General features: G+C 38.7%; 1 protein-coding gene across 1 annotated transcript in view; it reads right to left on the bottom strand.

Moving 5' to 3' along the window:
• The window catches only part of RPAP2 (RNA polymerase II associated protein 2), a 96,584-nt gene that overhangs the window by 34,764 nt on the left and 49,237 nt on the right, over positions 1 to 12,583 (bottom strand). Inside the window, exon 12 of the mRNA XM_015560322.1 lies at positions 6,352 to 6,420. Within this exon, the coding sequence (XP_015415808.1) occupies positions 6,352 to 6,420 (69 nt within the window). The remainder of the gene's footprint in view (positions 1 to 6,351; positions 6,421 to 12,583) is intronic.

Here is a 12,583-nt window from a genome sequence, read left to right as displayed (position 1 = left end):
CCCATTAAGAGACGTTAAAAAAAAAATCTTTATTGTTGAAAGTATTACAAATGTCCCCTTTCCCCTCCTTGACTCCCTCCACCTTACTCCCACCCCCTCCCTAGGCCTTCCCCTACTGTTTGTGCATGGGCTATGCATATATGCAAATAAATTCTTTGGTTAATCTCTTCCAGCACCCCTCGCTCCTTCCCTCTGAAACATGTCAGTCTGTTGCATGTTTCAATGGCTCTGGATCTGTTTTGTTCCTCAGTTTATTTTATTGATTAGATTCCACATACTGGTGAGATCATGTGATACTTGTCTTTCTCTGACTTATTTTGCTTAGCATAATACTCTCCAGGTCCCTCCATGCTGTCTCAAAAGGTAAGAGATCCTTCTGTTTTACAGTTGCATAGAAGAGACATTTAACTCCTATCTACAATTAACCATAGGTCATCAAAATACAAAGTAGTGGCCTATTTACATAGGTTCCACATTAAACTTGGGTGGAAAAGTTACATTTTTAGATACAAGAAGTCAGGGGCCTGGAGGAGGGGAGAAAAATGGAGATATCTGTAATACTATCAATAATAGAAAACATTTAAAAAAATATAAGAAGTCTTTAAGGAAACTGATTCCCATTTCTGGTATGTGGACTACACATAAAGAAAGTCAGGCTTAGTCTACTTGCTTCTCCATAGGCTTCTTGTGGGCTGTCAGCCTTGGCCTGAATCTTTCTCTAGATTTCTCAGCTTTAGGTCAACATCTGCATAGTCCCCTCTTGTGTTATAGGCTCAAGTATAATGACAAAGATCAAAGAAGATTGGGAAGACTAAAAGCAAAGGGAATATATGTGTGTATGTGTGTGTGTGTGTGTGTGTATAAATACATAAAGACATTAACTAGCTTTACACAGCAGATTACAGATACTGAAATATTTATAGCAGACTATATATATTTATACAAATTTTTATGAAAAATCATGCATCAAGACTATGAAAAGAGACTAATAATATGTGGAAAAACTAGATTCAGCTTTGTATTATTTCAACATATAGTATGTCAGAATCATGACATACTATGATCAAGTTCAATTAAGATATAAAATTACTATAATCAAGTGCTTATGCAGTAATACCAAGTTAGTTTATTGCACTTGTAATCAATTATTTAAAAAAAATAAAAAAACTGGGTCAATTCTCTCTATCTATCTATCTATCTATCTATCTATCTATCTATCTATCTATCTATAAAACCCTAGTATGCAAATAGACCAAATGGCAGAACAACCAAACAACCAGTCGCTATGACGTGTGCTGACCACCAGGGGGTGTGTGCAGAACATGGCGGGCATAGGCTGTGGCGGGGTGGTGGAGCAGGTAAGCGAGAGCGCCAGACCAAGGCAGTGCGGGGCGTCAGTTGCTGTCATTGGGGCAAGCCTCTGGTGGTTACTCAAAATTCTTTGTTCCTGCGCGGTGCTGCAGTTCCACCTAGAGCTCGCACCTGCTGCTGGCACTGGACCCGTTTGCACGTGCTGCTGACACTGGAGCCGCAGCTCGCACCTGCTGCCAGTGCCTGGCGCTGGCCCCGATCACTTGGCTCCAACAGTGGGTACGAGCGGCGGCTGCTAGCCCCGATTGCTCCTCAGGGCTTCTCTACCTTCCCTTGCTCCTAAGGGGTGATCAGGGCCAGGAGCCGCCTCTCACACCCACTGCCAGTGCTGGCCCCAATTGCTCCACGCCATCAGCGGGTGCGAACGGGGCCGGCGCCATTAGCACATCGGAGTGGCGGAGGCAGGAGCAGGGCTGCCGGCACACAGGGGACCAGGGGTCATGGAGGGAGGGGCCAGGCAGGGGCGTAGAGGATGGGCCGAGACCCGCCCCTGTGCCCACGACAGCCTCACGACCCATAGATCTTTACAAGGTGCACGAATTTGTGCACTGGGCCCCTAGCTATAGATATTCTGTGTGTAAGGAGTTCTTAAGAACCTTTGTTAACTATAACATTAAATAAAAAATTAAGAGAATTTCAGGGACATTTATTCCTTTAGTGTTAAATAAATGTACACTGCTTCCCTATGTTCTTAGAACTATTTAGGGTTTGAATACATAGTATAAATATCAAAAAATGTTGCAGTTCCACTGGCCATTCAAATCCCATGAAAGTAAATGAAGTGGGAATGGATCATAATGTCTTTTTATAGATGCATTTCATTGAGTGTGCAAAGATCAAGTATACCAATTTGATCAATTTCTTTCTTAGGTTTTATGGATATAGCATTCTCATCACTATATACCAGTGGTCGGCAAACTGTGGCTCGCGAGCCACATGTGGCTTTTTGGTCCCTTGAGTGTGGCTCTTCCACAAAATACTGACTTCTGCACATGGGCCACGAAGTTTCAATCGCACTGTACATGCGCACCTGCATGTGGTATTTGTGGTCAGTGTGCATCATAGCAACTGGTTGTTTTGCCATTAGGTCAATTTGCATATTTGCAAAATGCAGGAGCTGCTCCCTGGTGGTTAGTTCACTCCCACAGGGGGATCGCCGCTCAACCAGAAGCTAGGCTCACTGCAAGTGCAGTGTCCGTGGTGGGAGCCTCTCCCGCCTCCGTGGCAGTGCTTAGGATGTCCAAGTGATGGCTTAGGCCCGCTCCTCCTGGGGAGCGGGCCTAAGCCATCAGTTGGATATCCCCCAAGGGCTCCCAGACTGTGAGAGGGCACAGGCTGGGCTGAGGGACCCCCCGAGTGCACGAATTTTGTGCCCCGGGCCTCTAGTAATCTATATATATAAAAGCCTAAGTGACTGTTGTGACCGAACAACTGGAATAACCAGCTGACCAGTCACTATGACACACATTGACCTGACGGTCAATGCAGGAGCTGTCCCCTGGTGGTCAGTGCACTTCCACAGCCAACCTCCTGTGCCCTGCACCCCCAGGCCAGCCAACCTCCTGCAGCCCCTCCCCCCCGCTAACCAACCTCCTGTGCCCACCCCCCTTGGCCAACCTCCTGGGGTCCCTCCTCCCGGCCAACCTCCTGTGGCCCCCATGGCCCCGATCGCCAGCCAGGCTGAGGGACCCCACCCATGCATGAATTCATGCTCTGGACCTCTAGTTAATAAATAATACTACAAGCATAAACTGTTTTATGTACTCATAACTATAAACCCTTTCTAAGTTCTTATGAGAAATGTTGAAAACAGCTTTCATGTATTAAACAAATGCTAGTAATAAAAAAAACTTTGCAATATTCATATATAAAAAATAGTACCATTGTTATAAAAATACTGAACATATTATCTTATACTCATTTCAGTGACTACACTTGCCATTCAGAATCTTTTTCCTAGCTATAAAGACTTTTAAGTTCATTTTTAACATAAACTCCAGAAATGTCTACAAATAATGACTAAAAAAATTCCATTGAAAGTTTAAGAGTAGATGTGAAGGTTTTCCAAATCCTAAGATAATTATTTTTAAAAAGGGTAATCCTATGTATGTCTATGTTCAATCTTAGTGGTGATAAGTTAAAAGGCTGAATGGCTGGGTTACTATTCCACAAATATGTATGAGTGTATTACTCCCTTTCTCTATATGTGCATGTCTCTTTCGATGTCTAAAATCTCCATACTTTTCACTGTGTTTAAGACACTTTATGCAATGCTGGCCCTTATGCCTGCTTTTTCTTTCCCCAACGAAGTGCCTTCTTACGTAATTGTAAACTGTAAACTGTAAGTGGTAAGAAAGAGGGGTACCAGTATAAAGTATAATTATACTTTATAGAAGTCAATGGGATTAGTTTTAACATGATAGATATGTATTTTAATTTTATCCCCATTTCATATAGTAATATTTATTCTAAAAAGGTGACAAAAGAACAAGTTGAGAATGAAAGGGGTTTCAGTTGAGCCATAGATTCTTTGGGGGGGGGAGGGGGAGAGAAATATGAAAAGCCAAAGGGGACTTTCTGAGAAAAGAGGAAATAAGAAATAAAATAATATGGGAGCAGGAGATAGAAGTCTTAGAAGCTGACAACCAAAGCATAAGGAGATTTGGCTAATGAAGATATAGAATGCAAATGCAAAATGGAAAGGATCAGTGATAACTTATAAGGAGGGCCTATGGCAAAAGTTAGAATTATGAGAAAAGATTTGAAAGACAAAAACTAAGAAAGTGCCATCTGACTTGGTGTCTATAGTGACTGAGGATTAAAAAAAAAATCTAAAGGGCCCTAATTAGAAAGTAGTTTAGTTATATAGGTATCAAAAGGACCAAGGATAAGGACAGTAGTTCTCAACCTGTGCGTCGCAACCCCTTTGGCGGATGAATGACCCTTTCACACAGGTCGCCTAAGACCATCCTGCCTATCAGATATTTACATTACGATTCATAACAGTAGCAACATTACAGTTATGAAGTAGCAACGAAAATGATTTTATGGTTGAATCACACATGAGGAAGTGTATTTAAAGGGCCAGAAGGTTGAGAACCACTGAACCAGGAGAAGATGGGTATATCTAGCTGTAGGGGTTAGGGAGTAATGAAAGGATTCAAGGTGAGTGACAAAAAGAAAGAGCGTTTACTGCTACAACCTCAAGATTGACTGCACAATGTGAAACATGCAATACATCTAAGATGTGTGCAGCTTGTTTCTTGAATTGAATTAAGTTACTATTTTTATGAGACACTGACCCCTGAAATAAGAGGTTCCCTACATTACATCCAAAGTTAGGAAAGTCAAATAGTGCATCAAAGGACTAGGAAAGCTTTCAGTAATTTTTGCCACATGGATGCCTCTATTAAAATCAAACACTAGAGGTTTATTTTTGTATGGAAAAATCATGAAATTTTATGGTTGCCTTTATTACTTAATTTTCCACACCTTATTTGTTGCTTGCTGTACATTTTGGAGATGTAGCAAGAGTTTGACAGACAAAAAAAGTAGGACTTAACATTTGTTCTCAGTAAGCAGCTGCTCAATAAGATAATATTTCCAGTTACTGGCTTAGAAAGCAAGATTCTGAGATTACTGCTGGACATAAGCCTCTGACTTGTCAACCAAAAAAGTTACTTCCTCTTTAGTATAATGAATTGCAGAAGTACAGTTAAACAGTTATCTATGAGGGTTTATTAGCAGGCATCGGATATGGTGGGTGAGCAGATACTGATTTTTTTTCCACCAGTGACCAAAATATTTACGAGTTTCATAAAATGGAAAGAACTTTCTAAAAAATTACTAAGATCTGTTTCACAAATAAGGAACTCAACTGGAACACTGAGTAGTAGAAATGATAAAGATTTGTTCTTCTGGTTCATAAAAAATTTATATCAGGGCATTCAAGTAAAGTTATTTTCTGTGTTCTGATTTAATGAATCATGTGAGTTGTATCTGGTTGGGTGACACAAATGCTGGCTCAGTGAAGCCTACCCTAATGTCTCCCAGCACAGCCTTCCTTGGGACAGTAAAGCCAGAATAACATGTCTGACTAAAATAATATCAGAGAAAGAGAAAGCAGGACTGGAGATGCTGTGAGGCTGGCTCATAACATTTCTTGACTTGTGAGTGTCCAGTATGTATTCAATGTCCTATGGGCTTCAATGACCTAACAAGTACCAAATATCAACAGTAATTAAGTAACGAATGGTCCTCAAAAAAAAAAAAAAAAAGACTTTTGCAATTCAAGCTGAAAAACACATACTTACTAGATGGTTTTAACCCTACTGAAAGACATCCTAAGAAACCACTAGTGATTTCTTTAACCCTTTGTATGCCATAAGCATCTATAGACACAAGGATGGTTTCTGTTTTGGACGTGTAGCAGTTAACTGGCTATGGATGAGTGAATATTAAATGTTTTATATATGTTTGTGTAGTATCTATTTTAGTTCCTTTAAATGTTTGATTTTAAAGATATACATTAATTTTGAAAATGAAACTTTTCTGATGCTATTAATGATAAAATATGTTGAAGAAAAATAAAATAGATTTAGATATGTTGATAAAAATATAGATTTAAAATAATGTGGTCCATTTACTGTTAATAAAATACAGTTAAAAATGAAACTAAAGAACCCTCTGCACATATCCCACACAGGGATGTTCTTCTCTTTCAAAAGATAAGTAATATTTGCAAAGAAAAAGGCCATCAGAAAAAAAGACAATAAAATATAGAGAATGATTATAACATATCAAAATATAGCATATCACTTTACATAAAAGTTATTTTATTATAAAGGAAATAAATATAAGACACAAAATAGGAGTACAACATTTTCTAAGGATGTTTACAAAATCAATGAACAACTCTGTTTTTCCCTAATCAAAGTTCTTTATATTTAGTATTTAGTTAAAATCTGAAAGAGTACTTACAATGACAGCAACACCATAGCAATTAAGGTCCATTCTGCAGGTTTGTGTATAATATTTCTATTGGTTAATCTGAAAGACAGTAAGATAAAATTTACGAAAGGATTCTTATATTTTTCTATTTATAGAAAAGTCAGAAATATGACATCATGTGTCAAAGAGCACTATTTTTTTTATTTTTGTTAGATAAGAGTCAATCCTATATAATAAAAGGCTAATATGCAATTGTCCCCTCAACCGGGAGTTCAACTGGGAGTTCGACCAGGGGGCAGGGCTGGCCAGCCAACCGCCTGTGGCCCTTCCCTCTGGCCGGCTCCCCCCTGACTGCCCCCCACCCCAATTGCATGCCGCCCCTCTCCCCGGCTGGCCTGGCCCGATAGGCCCCAATGGGAGCTGGCTGGCCAGACCTCACCTGTGCACTAATTTGTGCACCGGGCCTCTAGGAGCATAAAAATATGGCTTGATATTCACTATCTAATAATGACCATCTCAAAAGTAAATATTCCAGCCCTACTATTACATATTTATAACAATACTATTATATAAAATGGAAATAAAGGAACAACATGGGAAACTAAATTGCATGGTTTATTAAAATACAGACATCCCTATAACCATATGATCTCTTTTCCCTAATCAAACATTTTATTAAAGCTAACAAGGTAAGCAATTTTGTATTTTAATTCATCTTTCATACTTTTCTACCTCATGCTAGGCAATTAAGGGATGTCATAATCCATAATATACAGAAATGAGCATTCACTTAATACATTTTAAGGCTAGATCTCTATAAAGAAAACTTAAGTTTTAAAAAATCAGCAGAAAATTCTACCACTTAGCAGTTGATGACAATAAAATATTTTGTAATCATCTTAGTTTCTCAGAAAGCATTTAAAATGATTACTTTAAATAAAAAATAGTATCAATCAGGAAAAACCAGCCAATAATATCTGATAAAAGGATGTTATCCAAAATATACAAAGAATGCTTAAAATTTAACAATAGGAAAACAACCCAATTAAAAAATGGGCCAAACATGTTAATAGACACTCCACAAAAGATAAACAAATGACAGATAGGCATATGAAAAGATGCTCCATATCATGTTACCTGAGAAATGCAATTTAAAACAAGTTATCACTACATACCTATTAAAATGGCTGAAATCCTGAACATTGACAAAACCAAATGCTGATAAGCATGTGGAGCAAAAGGAACTCTCATACATTGCTGGAGGGAATGCAAAATGGTACAGTCACTTTGGAAGACAGATTGGCAGTTTCTCACAAAGTAAACATAGTCCTACCATATGATTCAGCAATCATGCTCCTTGGTATTTACTCAAAGGAGTAAAAAAATCATGTACACACAGAAACCTACACACAGCATTCACAGAAGTTCTATTCATAATTGCCAGAACTAGAGACAACCAGAGTCTTTCTGTAGGTGAATGAATGCATTGTGGTATATCTAGACGAGGAAACATTATTCAGCTGTAAAAAAGAAATGAGCTATCACACCAGGAAAAGACATGGAGGTACTTTATATGCATATTACCAAAGTGAAAGAAGTCACTCTGAAAAGGCTACATACTGTATGATTCCAACTATACCACATTCTTGAAAAGGTAAAACTATCAAGATAGTAAAAAGATCAGTAGTTGCCTTGGGGGAGAGGGGAAAGGGGTATGGGTGGGAGAGGAGTAAATGAATAGGTGGAACACAGAATTTTTAGGGCAGAGAAAATACTCTATGATTCTAAAATGATGGATACATTTGTCCAAACCCATAGAATATACAAAATCAAGAGTGATAGACTCTAGGTCAGCCGTGGGCAAACTATGGCCCGCGGGCCGTATCCGGCCCGTTTGAAATGAATTAAACTATTGAAAAAAAAAGACCGTACCCTTTTATGTAATGATGTTTACTTTGAATTTATATTAGTTCACACAAACACTCCATCCATGCTTTTGTTCCGGCCCTCCGGTCCAGTTTAAGAACCCATTGTGGCTCTCGAGTCAAAAAGTTTGCCCACCCTGCTCTAGGTGATAATGATGTTGTCAATGTAGATTTACCAACTGTAGCAAATGCATTACTCTGGTAAGGAATGTTGATGATAAGGTGTACATCTAAATAAAATATTACAAAATTCAATAATCCATTAATTCTGAGTAGAGAATGTGCATCTTTGTTAATCTAGATTTTTTCCATAGTTAAAATGTTTTACAAAATTTTGAAAATTCTAGATGATATAAAAAATACAGTACAGAGGCTAAAAAGTTTGACAGACATGGACTCAGTACACATATCTATCACTTAGTAGTGTTTTACCTTGGGCACATTCAACAGCTGTAAAACTTTTTTTAATTTAGTAAAACAGGAACAATAGTACTACCTATCCCAGGGTGTTTATGAGGATTAAGTGTACAAAAGATGTCCACGTTGCCAAATTCAATGGACATCTCTGAGTCCTCTATCTTAATCTATCAGCAGCATTTGACACAGTTGATCACTCCCTTCTCCTTAGAACATTTTCTTCACCTGGTTTCCATCTGCCTGATTTCCCTCTCTCTCACTGGCCTCTTTAAAAAAAAAAAATACACACACACACACACACACATTTTTATTGATTTCAGAGAGGAAAAGAGGGAGAGCTAGAAACATCAATGATGAGAATCATTGATTAGCTGCCTCCTGCACGCCCCAGAATGCAGTCATGTGCCCTGACCGCCTTCCCAGACCTTTTAACTTTGGTTTGCCCCAGGGTCTCTGCCCTTAGGTCTCTGGTCTCCTGTATATATGATCATTCCCTTAGTGATGTCATCCAATCTCATAGATTTAAATATTAAATAACTATGTGCTGTACTGAAACAAATGTATTTGTTAATTAAGCATCTTCCTGTAATCTATTATAAAGTTGAAATTAAATATAGAGAATGTTTTAACAGTTTTTTAACTCAAAATTTGTCAATCATTTTAAATAGTTCTTTTTTTATAAAAAGAAAAAGGAATTTCAGGACAGGCAGTAGCTTCTTTTAAAATTTATCCACAAAGAACCATTGACTGCACAGTTGTGTTAGCTGCCTGTTCTAAAACAATAGTCTTTTTATTGAAACACAAACTTTTCTGTAATATTTTATGGAATATAAAGATACTTTGTTTGACTTGTTTAACTTGGCACTGTTAGTTTTTATTAATAAAATGCACATGGGCATTTAAAAAACAAACAAACAAAAAACTATGTGCTGACAATTCTCAAATTTATTACCTCTAGCCTGGGCCTTTTCCTTGAATTCCAGACTTCTGTATCTAATGGTCTAGTTGACATTTCCACTTGAATAAAAAATAGGCTTCTCAAACATAATATAGCCCAAACCGAGTTCCTCATTTTCCCTTTAAAAACTGATCCTTCTGCAGACAGCTCCATCCTAGTAAATGGCTACCCAATCCTTCCAGAATCCAGCTGCTCAAGCCAAAATTCTCATGCTTAAACTTGTTTCTCTTCATGTCCTATGTCCAATAAGCCATCAAGTCCTTATGGTTCTGTCTTCAAAAAACAATCTGATTACTTATTACCTCCACTCCTTTCATCTTGGTTCATATCATTTCTTGTTTAGATGACCAAAACAGCATCCTAAAAGGTCTTCCTGCCTCTGCCCATCTATTTTAATTCTGAAATTATCAGCCAGAGTGCTGCTGTTAAAAATATATCAGGTACTGTGATTCCTCTGTTCTGAATCTACCAACTGTTCTCCATCTCAGAGTAAAAGTCAAAGAATGACCATGGCTACAAGGCCTATATAATCTGTACCATACCCACTCCCATCCTGTATTTGTTTGACGTTATCTCTGTAGCTTTGCCTCTGTTCATTTTTCCAGCCTCACCTGCATCCTTAATATTCTTTGAATATACTATGCCTGCTCCTGCTCCAGAGATTTTGCACCTTCTGTTCTGGTCTGATGTATTTTTTTTTTTTAAACATATTTCATTGATTTTTTACAGAGAGAAAGGGAGAGAGATAGAGAGTTAGAAACATCAATGAGAGAGAAACATCGACCAGCTGCCTCCTGCACATCCCCCATTGGGGATGTGCCCGCAACCCAGGTACATGCCCTTGACCGGAATCGAACCTGGGACCTTTCAGTCCGCAGACTGACGCTCTATCCACTGAGCCAAACCGGTTTCGGCTGGTCTGATGTATTTTTATAGATGGCTTGCTCTTTCACCACCTCTTAGATCTTCATACAAATGGCATCGTCTCAATTATGTATTCCCTGACCAGACAATTTAAAATGACTTCTTCCCTCGTCAGTACCACCCCGCTTTCCTTCTTGGGGGAAAAGGAGAATGAACTGGGAAAGGGGATCACCACATTATTATCACCACATAATAATAATATACATTTTTTATTTTTATTTATTTTTTCAACCTCATAAAACATTTATATTTTTATTTTTTTTATTGCTTAAAGTATTACAAAGGGTATTACATATGTGTCCTTTTTTCCCCCCGCCCATGACAATCCCCTGGCATTTTTTTTTAAAATTTGCATATCCTCTTTATTAGAGTAGTTCCACGAGAGAAGGAATTTTTGTGTTTTGTTCACTGCTTTGTTGGTAGCAAAACAGAATCTAGCACATAACCAAAAAAAGTTAAAGAATAAGCATGTGAGGGGGGAAAAAGGCAAATATAGTTAAGTAGAAATTTCCTTTTCTGTGGTACTCAAACCTCTAAAATTAAAACAAATTTAAGATTTAATGAATTCCTTTATTCATTCAGCAACAATGCATTGCATGCCTGCTTTATCTACACCATTTCAAGCACTGAGGAAAGCACGACAAGGTCTTTGCTTTCACTTCAAATACTTCCAGTGGCAGACTCACAATATTTTACTTGCTCTCATATTTTTCCTTTTGCTGAGTCAAAATACGTAATTTCAAGCACAGATGCTAAATAAATACATTTATAATTGTCTGAGTAATAATTTAAATATGAAAATAGGAATATTTGATATAAAGCATTTAAAAAGCATGGTTTCAAAATATTATTTATTTATTTATTTATTTTTTAAAAATACATTTTATTGATTTTTTACAGAGAGGAAGGGAGAGGGATAGAGAGTCAGAAACATCGATGAGCGAGAAGCATCAATCAGCTGCCTCCTGCACACTCCTTACTGGGGATGTGCCCGCAACCAAGGCACATGCCCTTGACCGGAATCGAACCTGGGACCCTTTGGTCCGCAGGCCGACGCTCTATCCACTGAGCCAAACCAGCCAGGGCTATAATTTAAAATTCAATACAAATATTGGAAAAAAGCTTGATTTATTACTGATGAGATTTAAAAAGAACTTTTGTGTCAAAATATAATTTTAATTAAAATCCAACTTAGAAAAGTCTCTTGAGTCAAACTGAGGACAGTGAACTATTACTGAACAACTTCAGATGTAACTACTATGACAGGAAAATCAATATAACATTCCGGATAAATGACTGTGATGCAATTCAGTGCAAAGGACAGCTCTAGTCACTGGGGAAAGATTCTTCAAAGAGCTGAAAAAGCTGCTTGATGTTTAAGTTGTAACAGGTTTTCAACTCTGGCTGCACATAGGAATCACCTGGGGGGCTTTAAAAGAAATACTAATGTCCAAGCAGCAGAGTCAGAGGATGCTGCATGGACATACTTCCAGAAACAAGCTGGAATTACAACTGAAATACGGAAAGGCTTCCGAATAATCAACAGAAAACTCAAAGGAGAGAGCCCTGATCCCAAGGACGGAAGGTGGAGACCACATAGAAACTGGTAGGAGGGGTGGAGGTGTGAAAGGGCTGGCCGGGCACCCACAAGATGGCAACTGAAGTCCCAGAGAGATATCTCAGCTGTGGGGGTAGGGAGGGTGCCACTGAGAACTCTGGGATCTAATCCTCAAGCTGGGCTCCCCAGCAGAGAGCACCAAACTGAGGAGGGTACTCACATAACATCTAGCTGTGTAAAGCAGTGGGGTGCTGTCTGCTAGGAAGTGGTAGCTCAAAGTTTGGGCACCCTCTTAAAGGGCCAATGCAAAAAAATTCCCTGTGGAATCACCCACCTTGTGCTCTGGCAGAGGGAAGGTGAAGTGGAATGGCGCTGTGAGAGCAGAACCCAGGACTGGGGACTTGGGGGATAGAGCTCAGAAGGCACATACCCTAAGTTTCCTGTGTTGAGTCATTCCCTCAGGCAGCAGAGGACATCTTG

The sequence above is a fragment of the Myotis davidii genome, unplaced genomic scaffold, assembly GCF_000327345.1.
Source record: "Myotis davidii unplaced genomic scaffold, ASM32734v1 scaffold674, whole genome shotgun sequence".
NCBI lineage: Eukaryota > Metazoa > Chordata > Mammalia > Chiroptera > Vespertilionidae > Myotis > Myotis davidii.
The sequence above is the reverse complement of the archived record's forward strand: the minus strand, read 5'-3'. Positions and strand labels throughout refer to the sequence as shown.